Here is a 22,806-nt window from a genome sequence, read left to right on the forward strand (position 1 = left end):
TTAGGCTGGGGGGGGGTCAAGGAAGGGGTCTCTGAAGATGTGGTGTTGGGGCAGAGCCCACCCCCACTCCAGTGATGCGAAAGGCAGCAGCTACGGGAGACCTGGGGGAGGGTGTTTTGAGCCAAGCAAGGGGGGTACTGAATGAGTCAGGGATCCGAGGGCTGAGGAATCTGGACCCAAGCCTTCCCCACAGGCTCACTCAGGAGAGTCAAAGGGGGTCTCAGAGGGGCTCGCCTTCCCAGGGCCAGTGGACCTGCAGGCCTCACTCACCCCTCACAGCAGGGACCACCCCTGCCCACTCTGCATCTCACCCATCCTTGATGCCCCCCTCCTCCCTCCCTCCCTCCCAGTGAGTAGTGGTGGCCTGTGTGTCCTGGCAACAGGGGTAGAGCTAAGCGTCTCCCATGTGGCTTTTGGCTTCAGGTTGGGGACACACTTTGGTGGGGTTAGAGAGATCTTGAAAGGGAGGAGGGGACACAGTAGGGATTGGTGTGTGAAAGCATGCAGGACGGAGACATTCTCTAGGCAAGGGTGGAGCTGCCAGATAAAGGGCCCACTTGTGTGTGTATCACCGTGGGCCAACTTGTGCCACCTATGTTTCTTTCATGTGTGTCTGTATCGTGCATGTGTATGTGTCCTGTGTGTACATCAACACGTGTGTCTATTGGTGGATGTGCGTCTGTCAGTGTCTTGCTGTCTTGTGTGTGGTCTGTCTCGTGATTGTCGGCACATATGTGTCTGCGGATGCGTCTCTGGCCGTGCTGCAAGGCATGTGGGATCTTAGTTCCCTGACCAGGGATTGAACCTGTGCCCCTACAGTGGAAGCGGGGAGTCTTAACCACTGGACCCCCGGGGATGTCCCACTGTGTGTATCTTTCTGAACGCGTTGTCTGTCTCAGCATGTGGTGGCTGTCACCCTGTATGGGGTGCTGTAATGAATGTGGCTAATTCCCAGGTGGCGCCTGTCTGCATGACTGTGTACCTCAGAACACCACTGAGAAAACCCCTTCCCCACATTCCTGGGCCAGGGGAGAGGCGGGGGAGAGCGCGCAAGGTGGGATCCCAAAGTCACAGTGCCCTTTATCTGAGAAGTTTTGCTCTTTATTGTCACTGCTATTAACAATATGAGTTTCACAGCCATGAGCATTTCCTGAGGGGGTGAGGTGCCCAGCCAAGCCTGGCTGAAGCAGGGGCCAAGGAGGGGGCCAGTGACCCCGTGAGCCAGGAGCTCTGGGGCCTGAGGCCTGGGTCTTCCACCTGGCGTCTCTGAATGGGGAGGGGGCAGAGAGGAGGCAGGCTGCACCCCTCAAGACCCAATTCTTTCCCCTAGGAGGCCTTCAGCCCATTCTTCCCCTGGAGAAACTGAGGCAGGACAGGCTCGGCTGGGTGAGGAAAGGCTTACCCTTCCTGAGGTGGGACTGGGTGGGGACCCAGCAACACCCCACACCTGCCACACAGCCTCTTGGGCTGGACACTTTTCCTGGGCACCAGCCAGCAGCTGGAGCACCGGGTGCCATATTTCTTGTACCTGGGATGGGGGTGCAAGAAACCAACATTCAGCAGGGGCCCAGAAATCACCACGAGTGAGCCACGTTCCCCAAGAGGTGGGTGTTTTCTCTTCCCCAAACCCCACACCGGCTAAGCATGGACTGATGCAAGGACCCCACCCCAAATCCCTCCTCCATTCTGAGGACCTGATACCACAGGCGTTGCAGAGGGGGGTCCCATCTTCGGCATCTCTCCAGAGTGGGGTCCTCTGGGTCCTACAGGAAGCACAGCGTCGGGGCCCTGAAAGGGAAGAGGCCAAAGGGCAAGGGTCAGAGGCCAAGAGTCCGAGCTCAGGAGGCCTGTGTGGGATGGGCATTTTGGGGGGGTGGGGTCTCTGTGAAGGCCCCACCCAGCTCCGGGCCAGCCCCGGTGTTGCCAGATCTAAGACAGAGGGAAAGCCAAGAAGGGAGACAGATGGCAAAGCTCAGCAGAGGAAGAAGCCGGGGGTGTGGGTGACTCAGCCTGAGTGGAGGGGGATGCTGAGACTCCTCCTGGATGGGTCTAAATAGGGAAGCGGGATGCGGAGAAAGACAAGGAAGAAATGAAACTGTACCCCCCCCCAAGTATTTATAGCTCTCAAGTCTCCAGGACTCACCCAGACCCTCGCTGCCTCTTGCGTTGGCCTCTGGGACTCTGGCAGGGCCTGGTGGGGGACCCTGAGAGCGGGTGCTGCAGGCCAGGCTGGGGAGTAGACAAGGTGTTAGCACCGAGGGTCTGTCTGTATGCTGTCCCAGATAGCCCCCAACTGAAGATTTACCATCAGGCAACCCCCAAGGAGGCATCTGATGTCTGAAAGGCCTGGCCTTGCACCTCATTAATATCACAGACATAATCATTTGAAAAGACAGTAAGCCTGGGGCCAGCCTGCCAGGTTTGTTTTTGTTTTGTTTTGCTATTTTTTTTTTTTTTTTGGCTGCAACGTGCGGCTTGTGGGAATTTAGTTCCCCGACTGTGGATTGAACCCTGGCCCACGGCAGTTAAAGTCCACGTCTTAACCACTGGACTGCCAGGGAATTCCTCAGCCTGCCAGGTTGAAAGCTCAGCTCTCCCACGTCTTTGCCGTGTGACCAAGGACAAGAGATCTCATCCTCTGCGCCTTAGTTTCTGCATCTGTAAAGTGGGCCTCACGGGGTTCAGCGAGCCCATACACACCAAGTGCTACCTGTTACCTCTATTACTGTTATCATGTCTGACAAACGGTAGCTACTATCATTGCTGGAAAAACTAACAGAAGCAGCAGCCCCGGGCATGGTCAGGCCTCTTAGGAGGAGACCCAGGCTCAGACCTGGATGGCTCATAGCAGCAGGGACAGGGACTGACACCAGCCTGAGGTCTCGCTCAGAGATGGGGCCATTTGTAAGGCAGGGCTGAGGTGGGAGTCCATGACAGCATTCCTGGGAGCACCTGCCCCCGGGCCTCTGCACTGTTACCACTATTACTTGCATAAAGGGTGCCCTTGCTCAGGCCAGCCCCTACCTGTAGGTGGGTATGATCTGTAGGCTGGAATCTGGCTTTATCTGAAACTTCAGGGTCACTCCCTCGAACTGGGGGTCCACTTTCTCGGCGCTCCGCTGGGGGTTTGACTGCTTCCGGGGTCTCCTCTGTGGCTGGGCTGAAGAGGCCGGGGGAGCCACTCGGGGCCCCAGGCTGCGGCTCTGCTGGCTGATTGGGGTCAGCATGTTCTTGGTATCCTTGGCCAGAGGTAGGGCTCCCAGAGTCTCCAGGGCCTTCGGCTCCCAGCAGGGCCCTAGGGCCTGAGTGTCCCAGGTGGCAGGCTGGGCCAGCCCCTCTGCTGTCTCTTGGAGGAAGTGAAGGGCGGTGACCGAGTCCTGGTGTGCAGGCCAGAAGGATCTGGGGACAAGGGGCAGTGTGGTCACCCCACTCCCTGGGTGGTACCTACATGAGTCTCAGACACAGCGGGCAAGGAGAACTGTATAGCCTCTGACTCCCATTTGACTCCAAGTATCCCTGGGGACCGGGACCTCTTCCTTGTAAGTACCAGGAACTAACATTTTGACCCCTGAGTAACCCCAGGAACCAGAGGTCCTGATCCCTTGACCACTGGGCCAGGTTGGGGGAAGGGGCCGCTCCTTAACGCACCTGCCACTGGGTCTGAGGCATCCTGGGGTCCTTGGTGCCTGCTGGGTGGCGAGTTCCGGGGACGGTTCGGGGTCCAGACAGGGCGGCGCCAGCAGCTCTCGAAGCATCGACAAGTCCGGGGTTGGCTCGGCCTCCATTGTGCCCCAGCCCTTACCCACTTCCCAAATCTCGCCCGGCCCCGCCCACGCCGGGCCCACCCGATGAGCCCCACCTGCTTGGGGCGGGGGCGCTTCTGGCCCTGGGTGCAAGGAGCTCCACCTGAGGGGGGCGGGGCCAGTGGGATCGGGCTCCTCTGGCCTTCGATATTGCGCACGGGCTTCGAAGCCTCCACCCTCAGGCCAGCCTCCGTCCCTCTCTCCCTTCCGACCCTGCTTAGGTGGCCTGATCACCCCTTTCGGCCAAGAGCAGCCTGGACCCCTCCAAATCCTTCCGCGGCTGAGGGGCGGGGCCTTGCCACGCTGATCCTCAGGCTCGCGGACCCCTCACTCTGAGGCCTCTTTCTCAGTTTCCCGCGGGCCCATGACCACCGTGGGAGGGGAAAGCTGGAGGCCTGGAAGTTGCAGTTGTAGACCCCAGGGCCTGTACTCCCACCCGCACCCCCCCGCAAGGACACTCAAGATGCCGGAAGTCTGTGAGCCGGTTTTATTCTCTCTCCGATTAGATTCCACCCCTGTCCACACCTCCATTTTCAGGGGTTTGGGGGAGGCTGCCCCAGCAGGGGCCCCGTCCCCACCAGAGCCTGGACGTGGGATCTCTCTGAAGCACGCGTTCTGGCCTTCCGGTTGCTTCCGCCATCTCTCCCGGGCCTGTCCCGTGCTCTGGGCGGGGCTGGCAACTTGGCTATTCCTCCAGTCCTGGCCCCGGGGCCGTGAGTGTCTGGGACCATCCAGCTGCCTGTGTCAGTGGGGCTTGGGGACGTGGCCGTCCACGTAGAAGTTCCTGGTGATCTTGGGCAGGGTGAATTCAGCCCCTTCCAGCTCAGGTGTCAGCACAATCTGGCAGCCCAGCCGGGAGTTCTCTTGGAGGAGGGGGGCCATGTCCAGCATGTCGTCCTCCCTGGAGCAAGGTGGGCAGCGATTATTAATGGGTCTGGGGGAGCGGCCAGAAAGGAAGCTCTCCTGCCAGCGGCAGGAGCAGGGAGAAAAGCTGGGGCTGCCCTCTGCTGCTGACGAGGCGGAACTCTGGACACCCGGAACGCGAAGGCTCGGCAACCAAGCCCTGCAGCTCAGAGCCGGGAGGGGCCCCCCTGCTCACCTCTCGTCAGGAGGAGGCAGAAGGTCCAGGTGGTCCTCGCTCACATACACGTGGCAGGTGGAGCACGCCAGGGAGGCTTCACAGGCTCCTGGGGGCAGCAAGTGAGGGAGCACTGGTAAGGGGAGTGGTCAGGCAGGTGCCATTCAGTGAAGGACATAAAGGAGAATCCCTTTGTTTCTTTATTATTATTATTATTATTATTTGGCCACACCACATGGCTTGGGGATCAGGGATCAAACCCAGGTCCACGGCAGTGAGAGCCAAGTCTTAACCGCTGGACCACCAGGGAATTCCCAAGAATCCCTTCGTTTCACCACTCGACCCTCATTTCTCCCTCCCGGGCCTGCACGCCCACTGTGGGCACCCTCCACCCACCCTGTCATTGACTTAGCTGGCTGTTCCCGACCTGCACATAGTTTTTGAAAAAGGAAGCCCGGGGTTTCCCCCAAACTCCCCAGCAGGCTGAGGACCAGGCTGGATACCTGGAACCGTTAATGAGCGTGGACCTGACTTCAGTGTAGCTGAGAGGGGACAGGCCAGGCAGGTTTCCTGTAGCCTGTGGGCCCTTGCTGCGACCCTGCCACTGTGCTGGGCTTCCCTGCTGCTGCTGAAGGAGGGACCGGCTCACTCCGCATCTAATGCTGCAGCAGGGGAAGGGGTTAGGGAATAAGGATTGGAAGATGGAGAGTCTGGGATTTCCTGCTTGCCCCTGGACACGTTCCCAACCTTCTGATTGATCACAGGGAACTGTGCTCCGGAATAATGTTCCTCCTGGCCTAAAGCCTTCCAAAGGTTTTTTTTTTTTTTTCCCCAAAGGGTTTTTATAGCTAGAATAAAACCCAAACTCCTTCACTCAGTCCTTGAGATGCTCCCACCCCCGCACTCACCCACTTCAGCCACACCGGCCCCCTCACTCAACTCCTCCATGCCAAGCTCATCCCCACCACCGGACCTCTGCATCTTCCATACTCTTGATCTGGAATGCTGTTCTCTCCACTCCTTCCACGGCTACATCCTTGTTGTCTCTGGGGACTCAACTGTCCTCCAAGTGCCCCATTTCTTGTCCTTCCCCTGACCCTTGTTATCTCTTAAATAATTTCTGGACAGTATTTATCACAGTGTGAAATTACCATCATAATTTCTGGGTTTACCTGTGCTCTGTCAACCTGCCCTCTTCTCTCTGTACTCAGCACTGAGCCTGGCAGGTTGTAGATGCTCGAGAGATACTTGTTATAAGTGAACGGGACAGAATTCTCTTTTCTCTTCCGGACATGTCGGATAATAAGGGTGGTGCTGCAAGGCAGCCTCCTGAACCAGCAGACCATCCCTGTGAGCTATGGTGACTCATTTGTCCACCCTTCCAGTCTCTGGGGAAGAAACTGTCTGGGCCTCGAAACTGCCAGTAGTTCCCAGGCATCTCTTCCTCAGCCCTCTTTCCCAACTCGTTGGCGTCCTTACCCCATGAGACAGAGATTATCTAATGTAATCATCCCAGCTACTCACTGCACACCAACTATATGCCAGGTACTACACACTACACATGAGATCTGTTTAATCCTCACAGCAATCTGGTGAGATAGGAACTAAATTATCCCATTTTATAAATGAGGCCGAGAGATGCTAAGGACCTTGCTCACGGTCACACAGTTGGCAACAGCAAAATCTGAACACAGGCCACTTGCCTTGAAAATTCATGTTCTAATCTCTGTCGTGAACTGCCAATCACTGGATTCCAGAACAGAACTTTAGGTAGGTTTGCTATGACCCCCATGCCCCACACACACATTCCTACAACTCTCCCCGTCTAATGATTAAATCAGCTCCCTATTACATACACCCAACAGCTAACCCTGTACACTTTTTTTTTGTTTGTTTTTGGTTTTGTTTTTGGTTTTGTTTTTGCAGTACGCAGGCCTCTCACTGCTGTGGCCTCTCCTGTTGCGGAGCACAGGCTCCGGACGCGCAGGCCCAGCGGCCATGGCTCACGGGCCCAGCCGCTCCGCGGCATGTGGGATCCTCCCGGACCGGGGCACGAATCCCCGTCCCCTGCATCGGCAGGCGGACCCCCAACCACTGCGCCACCAGGGAAGCCCCCTGTACACTTTTTAAAAGATTGCTCTTCCCAGTTGCTCATGATATAATTACATGTTTATGCATGGGATTATTGTCCCTATTAGGTTGAAATTGGTGTGAAATGACACGGGCCTTATCTGTTTTTTACATTGCTACCTGGCACACAGTAAGTGTTCAATATTCATAGAAGAGCAGCACAGATTAGTGGCTAAAATAGGCTGGGTTTGCTTGAATCTAGTTTTGCCACTTGAACTTGGACCAGGTCTGCTCAACCTGAGGCTCAGTTTCCTCACCTATAAGATAGGATAATATTCTCCCCTCCTGCATAAAGTTTTCATGGAATAGATTCAATCAGTTAATATGTGTTAACAGGCTTAAAGTAATGTCTGCTATTATTGTATTTCCTCTAACAAATACTGATTTAATACCTGTTACATCTAAATACCATGACAGGCAACAGATAAGTGTGAACAAGGCAAACAGGGTTTCTGATCTGATTCTGGGGAGAGATGGCAAAGAAGGAAACAAAACAATGAGAAGTGCTACGTAGAGAATAAAACACACTGAGATGACATTTATCGGGGCATGGGGACTTTAGTTGGACCGAGGGGGACAAGACTGTCAGGAAGATGACATTTACATGGGGACCTGAAGGATGAGAAGGAGCCAGAAGATCTGGTGGGAAAGCACTTCTGATGGAACGGCAAATGCGAAGGCCTTGAGGCAGGCATGAACTGGGCTGTTTGAAGAAGAGCAAGAAAGCCAGTGTGGCTAGAAGAGAGGGAGGAAAAAGGAAGAGAATACAAGCTCCTGGAGGGCAGGAGTTTTCGTAACCTCTAGCAAATGCTCAATAAATAACTGCTGAATGAATGAAGGTTAAGAGGCAGGGAATGAGACTGTGGTGAAGAGTCTGAAGTTTACCCATGTTTGGTGGGAAGCCATGCAGGGTTAAGTAGTGGAAAATCGTATCTGACTTATGGGTTTTTTTTAACGAATGAATACGGGCCTCCCCAGTTCCCTGTGCCCGGCTCCCACCTTCCAGATCCACCCCATGGCGCTGGGCCAGGTAGAGAACATTGTCCCCGACTCTGCCGCTCACCGGAATCCGTTGGCCTGACCGGTCTACGAACACCACGTTCACCCTGGGGACAGATCGGGGTGCAGATGACGAACTGGATGATGGGCACAGGGACCAGGTGTAATCTAGGATTAGGGAGTCGCGTTTGGGGCTTGATGGACAGGGGATTAGGGTGATACAGAAGGGGGACCCAGGGATGAGGCTACAGGGCAAAGTGAGGACCGGAGAAACCTCGTGAAATTAGTAATGGGGGACCTGGCTCCCACACTCACACGTCCCCGGGCCGCTCGGGGCCGCCGGCTTCTTCCTCCCCCGCCGGGCGCGAGCCTAGAAAACACGGTTGGGTGAGCAGCCATGCCGCGCCCGGCCGGCGTCCAATAGGTTAACGCTGCCCGTCCGAAGCGCCCCAGGTACCTGTCGCCCGGAACTTCTTGGCTGTCGCAGGCGCCGCCGCCGCCTCCCCGGACCCCCAAAAGCCCCCGGGTCGGCACCACCAGGCACCCCTGGCCGCCCGCAGCAGGAACCCAGCATTCACGCCTCCCCAGGCCACGGAGGCGGCCATGACAGGCATCATGTGACCCAGAGACTAAGTACGCGCCGTGGCGCACACGAGAGAGATGGGCCCGTAATTGCCCGAACATAAGCGCCGACATTTTTGCGTGGCGGCGTACGACATAAGTGAGTCCAGGAGGAGGCTGCCAGAGTGAGGAGCCGGGCAGGCTCGGCTGCACCAAGACCTGCAGGGCTTTCCCAGACCTCCCACCAGGCCCATTGTTATCCCAAGAACCAGCCAGGTCTGCTTTCTTTAAAACCATTTACTTACAAACTTTAATTCAGCAAAGGTCTGTGTGAGAAGACTGGGGAGAGGACACCCCCCCGGCCCGGAGTGGATGTGGACCCCCAGAGTCAGGGGAGGGAAGCTGGTGGCCCAGCCGGCCAGGACCAGGGCCCAGGGTCACCTCAGGCTGACATGTCCTGCTGGTGGGCAGGGGCAGAGCTTATTGGCATGTTGTTGAATTTTCTAGCAGTGGGCCAAAGGGAGGCCAGCTCCGGGTGATCTGGCCTGGGGATGAAGAGGCAGAGCTCATCTTCAACATGGAGGAGACAGCAGAGGCTCAGTGAGATGCACAATGCCTGACAGACGGACAGCAGGGGGACCAATTTAAGCTGGCAGAGAAAGCCCATCCCTGCACCTAAGCCTGAGCAGGAGGGCTGGTGGGACTGGTTTGCCAAGACCAAGGCTTTGGCCTTCTACTGTCCCCACGATGGGGGACCGTGGGTAGAGGGGCCCAATCCCCAGGCCAGAGCCATTTGGTCCTGAGTCAAGCTTCCGGAGCTCAGCATCTGAGAGGCTCTGGCCAGCGGGGCCTGGGGCCTGGAGCCTGGAGCCTGGCTTTTAAGGCATCAGAAGGCGAGGGGGCTGTGGTAGGGGGCGGGGGACCCGGACCTGGAGTACAGCTCAGAGAGGGCAGGCAGGGGCAGGAGACAGCCATGCCTGCAGCAGTTGTGGGAAACAGAAAAAAGGGCTGAGCCACCTCAAACCGAAAAGTGTGGAATGGAGGCCCAGACACGCTGGGCCTTGAAGGAATCAGAGCTGGGGGTCGTCCTGGATTGTTTAAAAAATAATAAAAATTAGAAAAGGAAACCAAAGTCAGCTGTCAAAGTTAAAAAAGGGGGACAGTCTCTGATCCTCACGGGAGGTCAGGGAAACCTCCAAGGCACTCGAAAGGCCAAGATACAGGAGCGACGAGGCAGGAGAGAACTCCCAGAGAGACGAACACAGGCGGACACAGGGGTGGGGAGAGAGAGCAGGCCATGGCCTCTCCCTCTTAAGGCTGCAGTTTCCACACTGGGAGCAGGCCAGAGGTGCAGAGTGGCTCCCAGACGCCCCTACATTCCTTGGGCTCCTGCTGGTTGGTCAGCAAAGTCTTTCAGAAATTTTTCTATTACCGAAAGGAAAAAAAAAAAAAAAAGAAAAATAACACAAGACAAAACACCAGAAAACCCAAAAGCGATTTGGTGCAGGCCCTTGAGCATCTCCAGCACTGGCCCCTTAGAAAATCCTCTTGCGCTTCAGGTAGGAATCTGCGTAGTGGCCTCCAAGGCCCTGGGAGTGCTGGCCCACATAGCTGCCTTCTGGGCTAGGCTCGGGTGAGGGCAGCAGGTGGGCGAAGCTGCGTTTCTGGCCACCCAGTGGGGTCTGGAGACAGAGGGGAAGGGGTGGCGGGTCAGGGGCCACCCAGGGGCCACCACTCCCCAGCCGAGTGTCCCCACCCCTCGCCCGTACCTTCAGCAAGTGGCTGTGGCCATTGGGCCCAGGGCCGAGGCCCAGGAGCCCTTCTCCAGAGCCCAGTGGGGAGGAGCCGACCGCCTGGGAGAAATGGGAGAGATGTGGGATGGGAAAGCAAGCAGCCCCCAGAGCAGAGGCAAGGGTTTCAGGTTCAAATCTTGCTGCTGCCACTTACTAGCTATGAGACTGGGGTCAGATTACTTCATCTCTCTGGGCCTCAGTTTCTTCATCTGTGGATTGAGGCTATACCACCCACACCCTGGACTGCCGGGGGAGGAAGTAAGAGGCCAAGAAGCCTGGGCAATACTGGGTACAAGACACACAGGCTCAGGGAGAATGGCTTGTTTCAGCTCGGCCCTGAGCAAAACTGACCCCTGCCACCACCCTGGCCTTGGCGCTGAAGGTCACAGGGCCCCGTGCATCCTGGCTGTCCCTGGGGACCCGTGCTCAGTCAGGAAGGCTCCTCACCTTGTTAGGGTGGCTCTGCTTGAGGCCAGCCTGCAGGCCGCTGGTGAAGTAGGAAGTGGGTGAGCCCGAATAGAAGTGGGAGAGGGGCCCACTGCCACCTCCGCCACCCCGCTCGCCAAAGCCACTGGGTGGGGGGGACATCTGCAGAAAGGGAGCTGGCTGAGTAAGACAGATCATTGCAGTATCACCCCTTCTGTCCCCCAAACAACTCTGGGCTTTGGACAATACGACAGTGGTGTGACAATGTCAGCAGAGGGGCCTGCCCTCCCTTCCTCCTCTGGGGAACCCTCCTCCAGGGAACCACATGCATGAGCACTGGGGGGCCTGCTGGAGGATGAGCTCCATGTGGAGCAGATAAATCACTATAGCCGAGGCTCTTCCCCAGCCTACTGACTGCCAGTTATATGAAGGAAGCCACCACGGACTGCTGCTGAGCCCCAGCTGAACTGCCAGGTGACTGCAAAGAACTGCCCACCCACCACCCCACAGAATGGTGAGAAAATAATAAAATATTTGCTGTTCTAAGTCACAAAGTGGTGGAATTGCTTGTTATGCAGCAAAAGCTAACTGATACACCCAGGAGGTAGGGTGGACAGGGCAGCTCTTACTTTGTGTCGGCTGAGTCCATGAGGCCCGAGGGTTGGCTCCCGCGGGTGGGAGAAGAGCCGCCGAGGTCCCACATCCTGAATGAAAGTGGGAGAAGCACGTTGGGTTGGGGTCTGTAACCAACCTCACCCTTGATTCAATTCCATGGCACAGCTGTCACCGGGGAAGTCAGCCCCCTCCAGGAGAGGGCAAACTCTAGCGTATGGGGGCAAACTCAGCCAGCAGGGTGGGGCAATGAGACAGAATAGGTACCCAGTCCCAGGGGGGTGACTGTACCTGGACCCCAGAGGGCTGTGAGAGTGTGTGGCCCCAATGTAGCCAGGGCTTTGGAGTTCTCAAGGCAAGCAGGGCATCCAGGTTGTGTGAACTCCTGTGATTTTTTTATGTTGGCACTGGCATTTATTTCGGTTATGTTTTAAAAAACCCACTGTGGGCCAAACACAACACAGGTGGCCAGCCTGCAACGTCGGGCCTAGAGGAAGTCGGAATCATAGAAAGAGCAGCTCTCCAGGGACAGAGACATGAATCACAGAGGGGAGGAGGGGGAGAAGGACAGAGAGAGCGGAGGCTGAGCCCTGTCTCTAAGGAGAAGCAGAAGTGTGGCTGCAGGCCTCTCGGGAGAGAAAAACTGACTGACAGGAAGCAGGGTTTGATGATGTGCAGAGACAAACAGACAAGAGACTTAAGGGCAGGGACTGTGTCCAGCACATTCCCCGCTGTCTCCCTAACGCTTGGCCTGTCACAATCAGTACTAGAGAAATGTCGGTTTGGAGAGTGACTTGCTCCCAAGGGACAAAGGGCCACAGCAGCCAGCCTTTGGGAGGGCTGCCCCCAGGGCGGCCAGGTACTTACTGAGGGGTAGTCGAAGCCATAGCTGTCGGGCAGCCCTGGATCGGGGGGCAGGCGGGCGCTGGTGAGGGGGCTGAGCAGGCGGGACTTGAGCTGGAAAGCTTTGCTGCTGCCACCACCTCCAGGGGCTGGGGGGTTAGGCAGGGGGCCCTCAGCTGGGCGGCGGCTTCTCCCAGCGCCTCCCCAGCCCCGGGCCTCCTTACCCGCCAGATTGCTGGCTGGGAGCAGGCTGTGTAGGTTCAGGTAGGGATTCAGGGGGATCCGGAAGTCCTTGGGAGGCTCCCCCAGCAGCGAGACCTGTGGCAGGAGGGCCGGGTTCACGAGGGCCCCTGGCAGGGGGGCCCTCGCAAGGCAGGGGGCTGGAATGGTGCTGGGTGCAGGCAGGGCCTTACCCCAGTGGGCGTTGGCAAAGGCCCACTGTCCTTCTGCAGGCCTCTGAGACCAGTGCCTCGAAGCCCCACAGGAGCAGGGGGTGGAGTGAGTTGGGGTGCTGGGGGACCCAGGCCCATGGGTTCCCGGTCACCCCCAGAGGGGCCAAGCAGTGGCGGCAGCAGGGGTGGTGGCTTCCCTCGCCGGGGTGGCAGCTCCGGGGGCAGGCCCCCTCCTACAGAGAGAAGGAGGAGGGTGTCAGCAGCCCGACCACACAGGCCACCTCCTCCCAGGGCCCTACAGCCTCCGCTTGGACCAGGGCTAGCAGCCGGGGGGCAACTATGTGCTGGACACTGAGCAGGGCCCTCAAAGTGCATCAACTCCCAGATGTTCATGGCTCCCCAGGGAGGTGCACACCCACGCACTCAACTGACAGGCGAGGACACTGAGACCCAGAGGGGTTAGGTCACTTGCCCAAAGCTGCACAGCTGGGAATTTACCACGCCCAGTGAGGAAAGGGGCCCAGGAAGGGGAAGTGGGGTGGGGCCCACAGAGACAGGAAGGAGCAGGGTCTGCATTACCTGCAGACAGCTCCCCGAGGAGGGGGCTGGCCGGCTGGGCCCCGGACTGGAGGGTGCCTAGGGGAGAGTCTCCCAGGATCCCGGGTTTCTAGGGACAGAGCACAATCAGCTGGAGACGAGGGCAGTGGGTCACAATGCCCAGCACACCGAGACTCCAGCCCACAGCCAATCACAGGCAGACACACCGGGTGTCTCCCAATGTCTGTGATAGCCTGGCCATCACCCACCCAGCCGATGGTGACCGAGGCCTCCTGCATGCCAGGGCCTGCCCAAGGTGCTGGGGAGACCCAGGGAACACGGACCATGTGCAGCGGATCAGAGCCTGTCGCCCACACTGTCAATTCCTGTGAAATATCTACACTGTGACAGTCCTTCTTTGGCACCCACCATCTCACACCCAGCCCGCTTGCTGATTATCACGGAAGCACAGCGTCTTAACATGCACAACACCACGTCGACTTCAGGCACATGGCGTGTGACAGCCACATGTGGATTCAGTCACTCTTAGCCACACACGGCCCAAGCCCACACACAACCTTACCTTCTGTCAGTTACCATCAGACACATCTGCACCACTGACTTGGCCCCAGTGAATCAAACCACACAGGGCAGTGAGAGTGAGTGAGTGTGTGTGTGTGTGTGTGTGTGTTGAGGGGGTGGGGATGAGAGGCCCCTCTACTCCCCTGTGCAGCCTCAGCTTTGACTGAATCACTTCCTGAGTCCTGAGCACCTGCGACAGGCCGGGCCCCATAACGGGCCCCAGGGCCACAGTCTGATGGTCCACAGCCCCACTGATGGTGAACCACCCGTTGGTGGGTACAAGTGGTGTTGGAAACGGAATGACGAGGGGCTGCGGGATGTGAGGAGGGAGCCCGTGGCCCACGGCCGGCTGTTACCTTCTGACTCTGGGTCTGCAGGGCGAGCTGCAGCAGCGCTGTGGACAGGGCGGGCCCGTTGAGCAGCGGCATGGCCGGGGGTGCGCCCAGGAGGCCTACGGGGAGACCCAGAAAATGGGAGGTGGGCCCCGGGTGGAACCCCCCCATCAATTAAACACAGCCCCAGGCCTGTGGAGAGCAGGAAACTGAAGCTGCCAGAGGGCAACGACAACCAAAGAAAAGGGCCTGGGAGATGAGTCCCCCAGGAGGGGACGGTCCCTCCCTCCACCACCCTGCCTCCCCTGCAAGGGGCTCAGGGCACCAGCTCCCTCGGGGCAGCATCACTCTCATCCCAGCCCCTGCGCATGGGCTCATGTCACTGGAAGCTCGGGTGGGAACGGTTGCGGGAGGTGCCCGGTTCTGAGCACACTTGGCCCCTGCTTGCCTTACCCTGCTTGCCACCCGCGCCGCCGTGGAGCAGGGGGTTGAGCAGCAGCTGGAGGGAAGCGGAGGGCCCCAGGTTGCTGAGCAGCTGCAGGATGCTGGGCTCGGGCAGGAGCCCTTTGCCCCGATTGAGGGCCTGCAGAAAGGAACAGAGGAGCAGCTCAGGGTCCTGCCTGGCCACAGAGGGTGCCCGCCTGGTCCCCTGGCTCCCCCATCTCCACCCTCTGGGGCACCCTCCCTCTGGCACACGCTCACCGTGGCCTGGGCAGCAATGAGCGCAGCCAGCATGCTGCGGCCAGGGGGCCCAGGGGCGCAGAAGGAGACGCGCAGGTGGCTGCCCCCCAGGGCCAGGCCGTCTGCCCGCTGCTGTGCCTCTTCCGCCATCTCCGCCGTCTCGTACTCCAGCACGGCGAAGCCCTTCAGCTGCCCGTCCTGGCCGTACGCCAGCTGGGGGGTGGGGGCAGAGGCAGTCATAAGCACCTGGGTGGCAGTGACCACCATCATGTGAAGTGACAACGGTGACCAGATGAGGATCCTGATGACAGTGACCCCCAGAGAGGATGGACTCGGGGCCCTGCACTGTCCTGTGCCTGGTTTCAGCGTTAGCTCATCGAATCTTCTGAATGGCCCCAGGATGCTACATTCTGCCCATTTTTCAGAGGGGGCAACTGAGGCTCAGAGAGGTCAGCGTGCCCAAGGTCATACTGTTGGTGGGAGGGCAGAGGCACGACCCACTCCATATGGGTCAACTCCCCCAGGCCTTGCTCCAGTGCCACTTTGGGACTTTGCCTGGGATTCCCGAGCACATGCTGCAGGGCTCAAAGAGGAGGGGCCAGCAGAAGAAGCAGGTGGCTCGGCAGTGCAGCCCTGCCACAGACCTCAGGCCGAGGATGCAGGTGGGGCTGGGAAGGGCACACAGCCTGGTGGTGAGGCCGGTGGCCACCAAGCTTGGGTTTGAGGCTGGTGGTGCTGGGCTGGAGGGTGGAGTCACACAGCCAGTGAGTGGCGGGAACAGGGATGTGGTCATGAGCAGGCCAGAGAGGCCCCTTCATCCCCCTTGACGCAGTCATTTGATACTTCCGGCCCACAGCCCCCTCTCCAGACCCTGGGGCCAGATATGTTCCAGGATTGAGGCTGTTTGGGAGATGAGAAAGGAGGGTGCCGCACACACCCTGTATTATGTATCAGTCACCCGCAGTGGGTTCTGAGGCGCCCTGGAAATCAAGCTTGTGAATAGCCCGGCAGCAAGATGCAAAGACAAAGGCCACAGACGACCCCACGTCAGTTCAACTCAGGCTTTGCTGCCCAGTGAGCCTGCCCAACTCGGAACAAAACTCTTGGTTTTCAGGGTGTTGTAGGCGCTGGAATTGTGGGCCGGGGCTGTCCCAGGGCGAGCAGATACTGTGAGAGCACTCAGCTGGGCCCTGCGCGCCCTTGGGCCAGGTGCCACAGGCGCTGTTTCAGCACTCCCACTTTGCAGGTGAAGTAACTGAGGCTCAGAGAGGGGCAGTCCCTTGCCCAGGCCACAGAGCTGGAGCTGGGGTCAGACAAGGCCAGGCAGAAGCCCTCAACATGACTGGGCACCTTGGCGCGGCAATGGCTGTCCTGAGAACCAGTGCTGTTCCTCTTGGGTCCAGAATGCCGCACGGATGACTGCAGTGTGGTTTGGGGCAATGCACTGCCCGCCAGTAGGACATAGCACAGAGTCCATAAAATGGAATATGGCGCAGCTACAGGAGAAATGAGAAAGCTCTCATTTCTGAACATGGAAAGACGCCCAAGATAAAGTCAAACCAATGCAGGCATGGCAATATTTGAGTCAAGAAAAGGGGAGTGCAGGAACATATATACATATCCATTTGAAATGCATAATAAAATCTCACTGGAAGGACACACACAAACTGCTCTGAGAAGGGGTTGTAGGAAAAGACCCTGCAGAGCCAGGAGGGAGTCTTCACTGCAGGGCCCTTGTGGACATGCTAAATTTCGAAATGGGCCTGGACTGCCCATTCATAAAAACGAATCAAGTTGAACAGGCTTTTTATAACACCCCAGGGTCTTGGGACACCTGCTTTATACACACCCATAGCATTCAAACATTTTTAAGCAACTCTGCAGTAAAATGAAGCAATTAAGATACACAGGGACTTCCCTGTGGTCCAGCAGTCGTGGCTCTGTGCTTCCTCTCCAGGGGGCATGGATTCGATCCCTGGTCAGGGAACTAGGATCCCACATGCCGCACGGCAGTAAATACATAAATAAAAATTATATATACATATAAAAAAAGATACGTCAATTGGCCTGTGGATAACTGGCAAAGTGAACTGGACTGGGTTGCTGTGGGCTTTCCTTCACGATCTCCTCTTGATTATGTCAAAAATAAAACACTCCACACATGGGCAGCAAACTCCCATTGTGGGAGGCGGGGGCACCCAGTTGAGAGCGGGGGCCCCAGGGTCAGCTGCCTGATCTTGGCTCCCAGCCCACCGCTTACTGGCAGGCCAGCCCGCGTAAGCCACTGCACGTGCCCGTACATGGCCCTCAGTTTCCTCATCTGTAAGATGGGCCCAGCCACTAGACCCACCTGGCAGGGTAGCAGTGGGGATTCAACAGTGTGCTCAGCAGGGGCAGGGAGGCTGTGGGCGTGGGCCCAGCGCCCACTCTGAGTGCCCAGGCAGAGCAGGCTCGGGCCTTCAGCCCACCTCTAGAGAGCACTTCACCTTCACCTCTGGCCAGGCCCGGCACCAAGGCCTGGATGTGCTTCTTCTCACAGTCACGCTCGTCTCATCAGACAAATAGAGACGGGTCAAAGAGCAATCAAGGCCACAAGGTTCCTAAATAGGGGGGCCGAGGCTCACACCTCAACCTGCCTGACTCCCAAGCCCAACCTCCATTCAACCAGGATGCCCAGCATGACTGGGCTCCTCAGAGGCGGTCTCCTCAAGGCCTGGGACTCAGCAGGTGCTCAACAGACATCTGGTGAATGCCTAAGTGGAGGAATGCGTGAGTAGCCGTTTGCAATAACCTAGTCACAGAGCACGGCCAGACCCATTTTGAGATGGGGAAAGCAAGGCCCAGAGAGAGAACCTGTAGTTGGCCACAGACCTACAATCTCCACACGAGAAGAGGTGGCTGCTAAGCTATATGTATATGTCATCTGTGTCCTGAGTCCCATCCAGGGCCTGGCACACAGTAAGTGCACGGCAGAGGCAGCAGTGAGCAAAGAGAGGGGCTCCTACCAACGCCAATTCCCCAGCACCAACACCCAAGGCCACAGAGCTGGGGTCTGAGCCCAGTACCAGCCTCCTCCAAGGTGGCCTGGGGTTCCAATGCTGGCTCTGCCACACCCTGGCTATATGTCCTGGGGCATGTCAACTGACCTCTCCATGCCTCAGTGTCCCCACCTGAAGAAGCGGATGACACCTGCCTCTCCAGGCTGTTACAGGATGGAGGGGTTGCAGGTAAGCCCAGTGAGTGCTGAAGGAATGTCCACCCTGGGAGTCTGTGGGCACGACCACCTGGAAGCTCTCCGAGAGCTGGGTCTGGCCTATTCTTGCCCCACCGCGCCTGTCACGGGGCTAGACACCCTCACAGAAGGGCCCAAAAAGTGAGACCAGAATGAACCAGGGCTTGTTTTGCTAAACCAATGCATGAGTATTGAAGCCCTTCTTATAGAGGAGGGAAACCAAGACTCAGAGAGTGAGTGACTTGCCACAGAGCAGGGCTGGGATCTGGCCACGTCCAACTTCCTGACCTCAAGGCTTAAATGGACTGTGGGCTCCTCCAGAGTAGCCTCCTTGATGATGGGCCCGGGGCCTGGGACCCAGGAGGCGTGAGCGCAGAAGTGGATGTGAACACAGGGTGAGCAGGCCTCACAGCCATTTTTTTTTTTTTTTTTTTTAACAAAGGTAGCCTCGCCTACATTTTACAGTGGGGAGGTTAAGCAAGTCGCCAGAGGGTGTGCGGGGATCTGAAGCCCAGCCACCTGGCTCCTCGGTGGGCTGTCACGCACTGCACCATGTGGCCTTTCTAACAAGAAGCCCCTTCAAAGTGGCATCGCTGCTGCCTTACTGAAATGGAACCCAGGAGACTGGAGAGAGCAGGTGACTCAAAGAGCCCCTCTGAGGTGCTCTGGGCTTCGCATCTGCTCCCCGAGATCCCCGCACTGGGCACAGGGCTCACCTGGCAGAAGGTGGGTGTGTGGACGGCCGAGAGCGCCCGGCGCAAGGCATCCACATCACTGAAGCCGGGCGGTAGGCGGTCGACACAGAGGCAGCGGGAGTGGAGCAGGGAGGGCGTCAGCTGCCCGGCGTCTGTCCAGTGCACGTAGAGGGTGCGTGGGCCCAGCGGCTTGCCCAGCAGGTCCGACTTGGCGCGGGCAGCCGAGTCCTTCTTCATGTACTCGGCGAAGCCATAGCCCTTGGAGTGGCCGGTGCGCTCGCTGTAGACCAGGAAGCAGCGCTCCAGGCTGCCAAAGGGCCGCACCAGCTCCTCGAACTGCTGCTGCGTGAGGCTGGGGGGCAGGTTGGCCACGCACAGCAGGGCATCCGTGGGCTGCAGCTGCACCGACAGCTCGCGCTCCCGCAGGCGGCTCTGGTGGAAGGCGCTGATGGCGGCCTCGGCCTGCTCCCCATTCAGTAGGGTCACGAAAGCTGCAGTGGGAGGGAGTGTGGGTCAGTGGGGCCCCCGAGGGCCTGCCCCTCCACCCCATGGTCACCCGCACCGACCTCCCTCCAAACCACATGTGACCTCAGAACACCGAACAGCCAGGACATCGCAGGCACCAGCTGAATGGAACAGTCGCCAGCCTTGAGCAACAATAGCCAGCACCTCCTTGCAACCCACGGTGACGCTCACCTACTGGGAGCCTGGCCCCATCCTAAGAACTACATGTGTAACTCGGGTGACACACAGGGTAGTGGTTAAGCATGTGGTCACTGGAGCCTGGGTTTCAACTCTAGCCCCTGAGTTGCTTTGAGGTCTATTTCCTCGTCTGTCAAACGGGAATAACTTACTCCTCACAAACACTAATTTTCCAGCAATGAAATGGGCCCAGAGCAGTGCCCTGCCCAAGTGCCTGGACTTGAACCCAGGCAGGCCGGCTCCCAGGCACCCACAGTTTTTCAGGTGTTTTAATACGTTTGGCTTCACGGCCAACTCCAACAGGTCATGTCCAATTTGCTGGTGAGAAAAACAAAGCTGAGAAGGGTAAATCACTTGCTTATGGCCATAGAGTGAGGACAGACCAGGACTAGAACCCGGGTCCATTTGCCTCCAGGGCCCAAGATCTTAAGCACTACTCCAGCCCACCAGCTAGGTCTCGAGGGCTCACCAGTCCTCAGTTCCTTCTCAACCACGCTATAGTTCACAGGCAAAGGCCCTGGCTGGTTTAACACCTGGCCCAATGCCTTGTGGGCGCAGACACCCACAGAGAGCCTCCCATGTAGTGGGCTAAGGCTAACAAGACCTGTCCCCGCTCTCATAGAACTGACCGCCACGTGCAGGAGGCAGGTGAGTGGGCTGGCAGCGACAGCCTAGGGTGGTCAGTGCTATGATGGGGCGGGGGGGGGGTGCGCTCAGGGCATTGTGAGGAGCTGCCTGACGCCAGCTGGATGGAAGAGGAGACAGCTAGGAACAGTGGCAGAGGGAACAGCCTGGAACCTTAGGCACCTGAGGAGACGACGAGGCTGAGGCACATCCTGGCAAGGTGGTATTAGGAGGAGCCTCAGACAGGTTTTGAGAAGAGAGAAGAATGATCAGGGTTAGGACCAGGTATGATCAGATTGCAGTCAGATCAGAGCTGGCGGTCTGGGGGAAGGCAAGCAGGGGAGTAAAATCGTGGAGGCAGAGAGGCCAGAGGGAGGCTGCCATTTCGGCAGAGATGTAACTTAGGTCCAGCGCAGGACAGACCGTTGCCCCAATCTGTCCCTCATCTTGGGCGCCCATCGTGGGGCATCCTTGATTTTCCTCTTCCAGGCTACCCAGCAGATACCTGGGCACTGGGTACCCATTCCCAAGCCATCCCCCCGGCCGGCCAGTCACCCACGCCTGTCTGGTCTTCTCCTGCAAGTCCTCCAAAACAACTGGTGCCCCTCCATTCTCTTGGCTTCCTTCTGGTCCACATCCCCTCCATCACTGCTGAATGTTGGGCCTGAAGTTCATGAGACACTGGGCCAAGATTCTCCCAGCTTCAGGGGCTGTCATCCCCTGCCCCTAGCCCACCCCACAGTCCCACAAACCTGTCCCTTTGTATTTGTCCACAAAGCAATACTTGAGCTCATAGTCGCCGAGCAGGTCGTGCACCTCCTGTGGAGACAGAAGCCAAAGGACAGGGAATCACCGAAGGCTGAAGGGAGCAACCCAGTGCCACCTTCACGTGGACCAGCTATGAGGGCAGGTCAATTACCATCCCCATTTTACAAAGGAGGAAACTGAGTCTCAGAGCATCTACTTGCCCAAGGCCATTGAGGCCATACCTGGCAGAGCTGGGATTCAGAGGTTAGCTGCAGATCCCATGTTTTTCACCAACAAAACACACTCTTATTAGAGAGTCAGGTGTGTCTGAGTTCAAGTCCCAGCTCTGCGTACACCCACAGGGAAGTTGTTTAACCCATCTGAACCTCAGCTTTCAAGACTGACTCTTTCCAACAACCTTGCAAATCAAGTATTAACAAATCCATTTTGTACATGTGGAAACTGAGGCTCAGAAAGGTGAAGAAAATTGTCACAGGTCATGCAGTTGGTCAGGGCAGCAGTGGGAATGCCACCCATGGGTACGTGACTGGGGACCCTGTGTACTTAATAAGCCCACATTGTGTGGCTTCACGTGCCTCCCCATTCCCTCCTACTGGCAGGGCTGCCTTCTTGCAAGCCAGCTATGGAGGCGAGGCTCTGGGGCCTGCTTGTGCCAGACACACTGTGCACCCTGCAGGAGAGACAGCGTGTTCCCAGCTGAGAGATGGTGGGCACTAGGAGGATGGCTGACTCTAGAAACAAACCAGACTATGCTTAGGGGCGCCTGCCCCAGGTCTGTCCCCAAGTCACACTCCTCCCAACACTCCTAGGGCCCCACCAGCCATGTGACCACCCATGGGCAGAGAGAGCCAATGGCAGGTGTGTTGGTGGGCCAGAGACCAGAGATTCTCCACAGCAGGAACAAAGAACCCATTCCATCGCTGATGGGCAGGGCAGACCAGATGCAATCTTCCTGGGTTCAAAGAGCACTGGGAAGTCCTGCCCCATTTGGCCCCAACAGAAGAGCACCCTTGGCCAGATCATCCAAGTGGGGGCTACGTGGAACAACACCCCACCCCCTTTTCTGCAGGTCTGTGGCATGGGGACAGGAGGAGACTCCATTTTTCCAAATTAATCCCGAGGCTTTTGGGGAAAAAAGACCCCAGAAGCTGCTATAACTTCCGGATCTACCTCTAAAAGGAGTTAATAAACGCTTGCTAGGAAAAGGCATAGTCTCGTCAACCATGAAACTGATGGATATGAGGTCCCACCACTCCATGGTAGAGCAGGAAGAAACTGGCGTCCCGGTTTCCACAGTCCCAATCTGGCTGCCCATTCACAATCCCCCAACGTGGCCAAAGCTGCCCGCCCCCTTCCATTCCCCGCCCCCTTCAATCACTTGGTTTAGTCCAAGCCTGTGGTCGCCCCTAACAACGTCCCCTCAATCAAGTTGGTTTCACCCTCCATCTCCGACCCCCCACATCCCGCTCTTGGTCTCTCCCGACCCCGCGTGGATCCCGCGCTTGGACTCAGCCTACGCCCCCCCGCCAGAGCGTTGGTGTCGCCCGGTTCCCCCCGCGCACGCGCACGGTGGTATTTCCCGCCACGCTCCCACAGGGCACCCCCCCACACACACACCTGGTTGGTCACGTCCCCCGGGAGGCCCCGGATCAGTATCTTGCGGCGGTTACGGAACTGGCGCTCGGTGTGTTCCAGGCGTTTCCGGATCTCCTCTGGATCTAGCGGCGGCAGTTCTTCTTCGGGCGCCCGGCGCTCCGCGACATCACCAGCTTCAACCTCGGCCCCAGCCTCCGGGCTCAGCGGGGGCCGGTGAGTAACGGACACGTCGGCCGCCATCTTGGGAAACCCGGCGCCTTCTGGGACCAGCGAGCCGAGGCGGAGCGGCATAGAGCGGCAACGAGGGCGCGTCCGCCGATTGGCCGAGAGAATCCCCGCCTCCTTCCCGACCCCTCAGCCCATTGGATAAGGCCCCGCCCGCCTCTCAGAGTTCACGCCGCGTCTGGGCGCTACAGGCTC

At 58.0% G+C, this 22,806-nt stretch overlaps 3 protein-coding genes across 7 annotated transcripts; all 3 read right to left on the minus strand.

Annotated features, from left to right (window-relative positions):
- Positions 1–1,398: 1,398 nt before the first annotated feature.
- Positions 1,399–3,785, minus strand: ZGLP1 (zinc finger GATA like protein 1). Its single transcript, XM_032625528.1, has 5 exons — positions 3,649–3,785; positions 3,025–3,444; positions 2,144–2,229; positions 1,695–1,788; positions 1,399–1,528 (listed from the first exon to the last, which is right to left on the minus strand). The coding sequence occupies exons 1-5, from the start codon at positions 3,783–3,785 to the stop codon at positions 1,399–1,401; spliced, it is 867 nt and encodes a 288-aa protein (XP_032481419.1).
- A 490-nt stretch (positions 3,786–4,275) lies between these two features.
- FDX2 (ferredoxin 2) lies at positions 4,276–8,900 on the minus strand. 3 transcript variants are annotated; one of them, XM_032626278.1, is made up of 5 exons: positions 8,468–8,900; positions 8,326–8,380; positions 8,075–8,117; positions 4,903–4,990; positions 4,276–4,704 (listed from the first exon to the last, which is right to left on the minus strand). In XM_032626278.1, exons 1-5 carry the CDS (start codon positions 8,866–8,868, stop codon positions 4,548–4,550), a joined length of 744 nt encoding a protein of 247 aa, XP_032482169.1. In that variant the 5' UTR covers positions 8,869–8,900; the 3' UTR covers positions 4,276–4,547. The 3 variants fall into 3 exon arrangements, with proteins under 3 accessions (XP_032482169.1, XP_032482170.1, XP_032482168.1); XM_032626279.1 differs by having other exon boundaries at positions 8,011–8,117; positions 8,468–8,707; XM_032626277.1 differs by having other exon boundaries at positions 8,326–8,900.
- Positions 8,854–22,790, minus strand: RAVER1 (ribonucleoprotein, PTB binding 1). 3 transcript variants are annotated; one of them, XM_032626270.1, is made up of 14 exons: positions 22,408–22,790; positions 20,775–20,841; positions 18,718–19,187; positions 14,791–14,982; positions 14,542–14,671; positions 14,113–14,207; positions 13,217–13,304; positions 12,659–12,870; positions 12,470–12,563; positions 12,270–12,394; positions 11,420–11,494; positions 10,812–10,952; positions 10,341–10,424; positions 8,854–10,253 (listed from the first exon to the last, which is right to left on the minus strand). In XM_032626270.1, exons 1-14 carry the CDS (start codon positions 22,675–22,677, stop codon positions 10,107–10,109), a joined length of 2,190 nt encoding a protein of 729 aa, XP_032482161.1. In that variant the 5' UTR covers positions 22,678–22,790; the 3' UTR covers positions 8,854–10,106. The 3 variants fall into 3 exon arrangements, with proteins under 3 accessions (XP_032482161.1, XP_032482162.1, XP_032482160.1); XM_032626271.1 differs by having other exon boundaries at positions 10,003–10,253; positions 12,270–12,304; XM_032626269.1 differs by having other exon boundaries at positions 10,003–10,253; positions 12,270–12,563.
- Positions 22,791–22,806: the final 16 nt, after the last annotated feature.

The sequence above is a fragment of the Phocoena sinus genome, chromosome 3 (genome assembly GCF_008692025.1).
Source record: "Phocoena sinus isolate mPhoSin1 chromosome 3, mPhoSin1.pri, whole genome shotgun sequence".
Taxonomy (NCBI): domain Eukaryota; kingdom Metazoa; phylum Chordata; class Mammalia; order Artiodactyla; family Phocoenidae; genus Phocoena; species Phocoena sinus.

What these genes read in the sequence shown, in the direction of transcription:
- ZGLP1 (XM_032625528.1), bottom strand. Translation starts at nt 3,785, where the DNA reads ATGGAGGCCGAGCCAACCCCGGACTTGTCGATGCTTCGAGAGCTGCTG. An exon ending in CAGATCATACCCACCTACAG is followed by an intron (nt 2,230 to 3,024) that starts GTAGGGGCTGGC and finishes TCTACTCCCCAG; the next exon opens with CCTGGCCTGCAGCACCCGCT. An exon ending in TGCAACGCCTGTGGTATCAG is followed by an intron (nt 1,529 to 1,694) that starts GTCCTCAGAATG and finishes CCCCCATCCCAG; the next exon opens with GTACAAGAAATATGGCACCC.
- FDX2 (XM_032626277.1), bottom strand. Translation starts at nt 8,868, where the DNA reads ATGGTTTTAAAGAAAGCAGACCTGGCTGGTTCTTGGGATAACAATGGG. An exon ending in CCCGAGCGGCCCGGGGACGT is followed by an intron (nt 8,118 to 8,325) that starts GTGAGTGTGGGA and finishes ATCTGTCCCCAG; the next exon opens with GGTGAACGTGGTGTTCGTAG. An exon ending in CTGCCTCCTCCTGACGAGAG is followed by an intron (nt 4,705 to 4,902) that starts GTGAGCAGGGGG and finishes ACCTTGCTCCAG; the next exon opens with GGAGGACGACATGCTGGACA.
- RAVER1 (XM_032626269.1), bottom strand. Translation starts at nt 22,677, where the DNA reads ATGCCGCTCCGCCTCGGCTCGCTGGTCCCAGAAGGCGCCGGGTTTCCC. An exon ending in CGGCGCGGGTGGCAAGCAGG is followed by an intron (nt 14,208 to 14,541) that starts GTAAGGCAAGCA and finishes GTCTCCCCGTAG; the next exon opens with GCCTCCTGGGCGCACCCCCG. An exon ending in TGCAGACCCAGAGTCAGAAG is followed by an intron (nt 13,305 to 14,112) that starts GTAACAGCCGGC and finishes CTCTGTCCCTAG; the next exon opens with AAACCCGGGATCCTGGGAGA.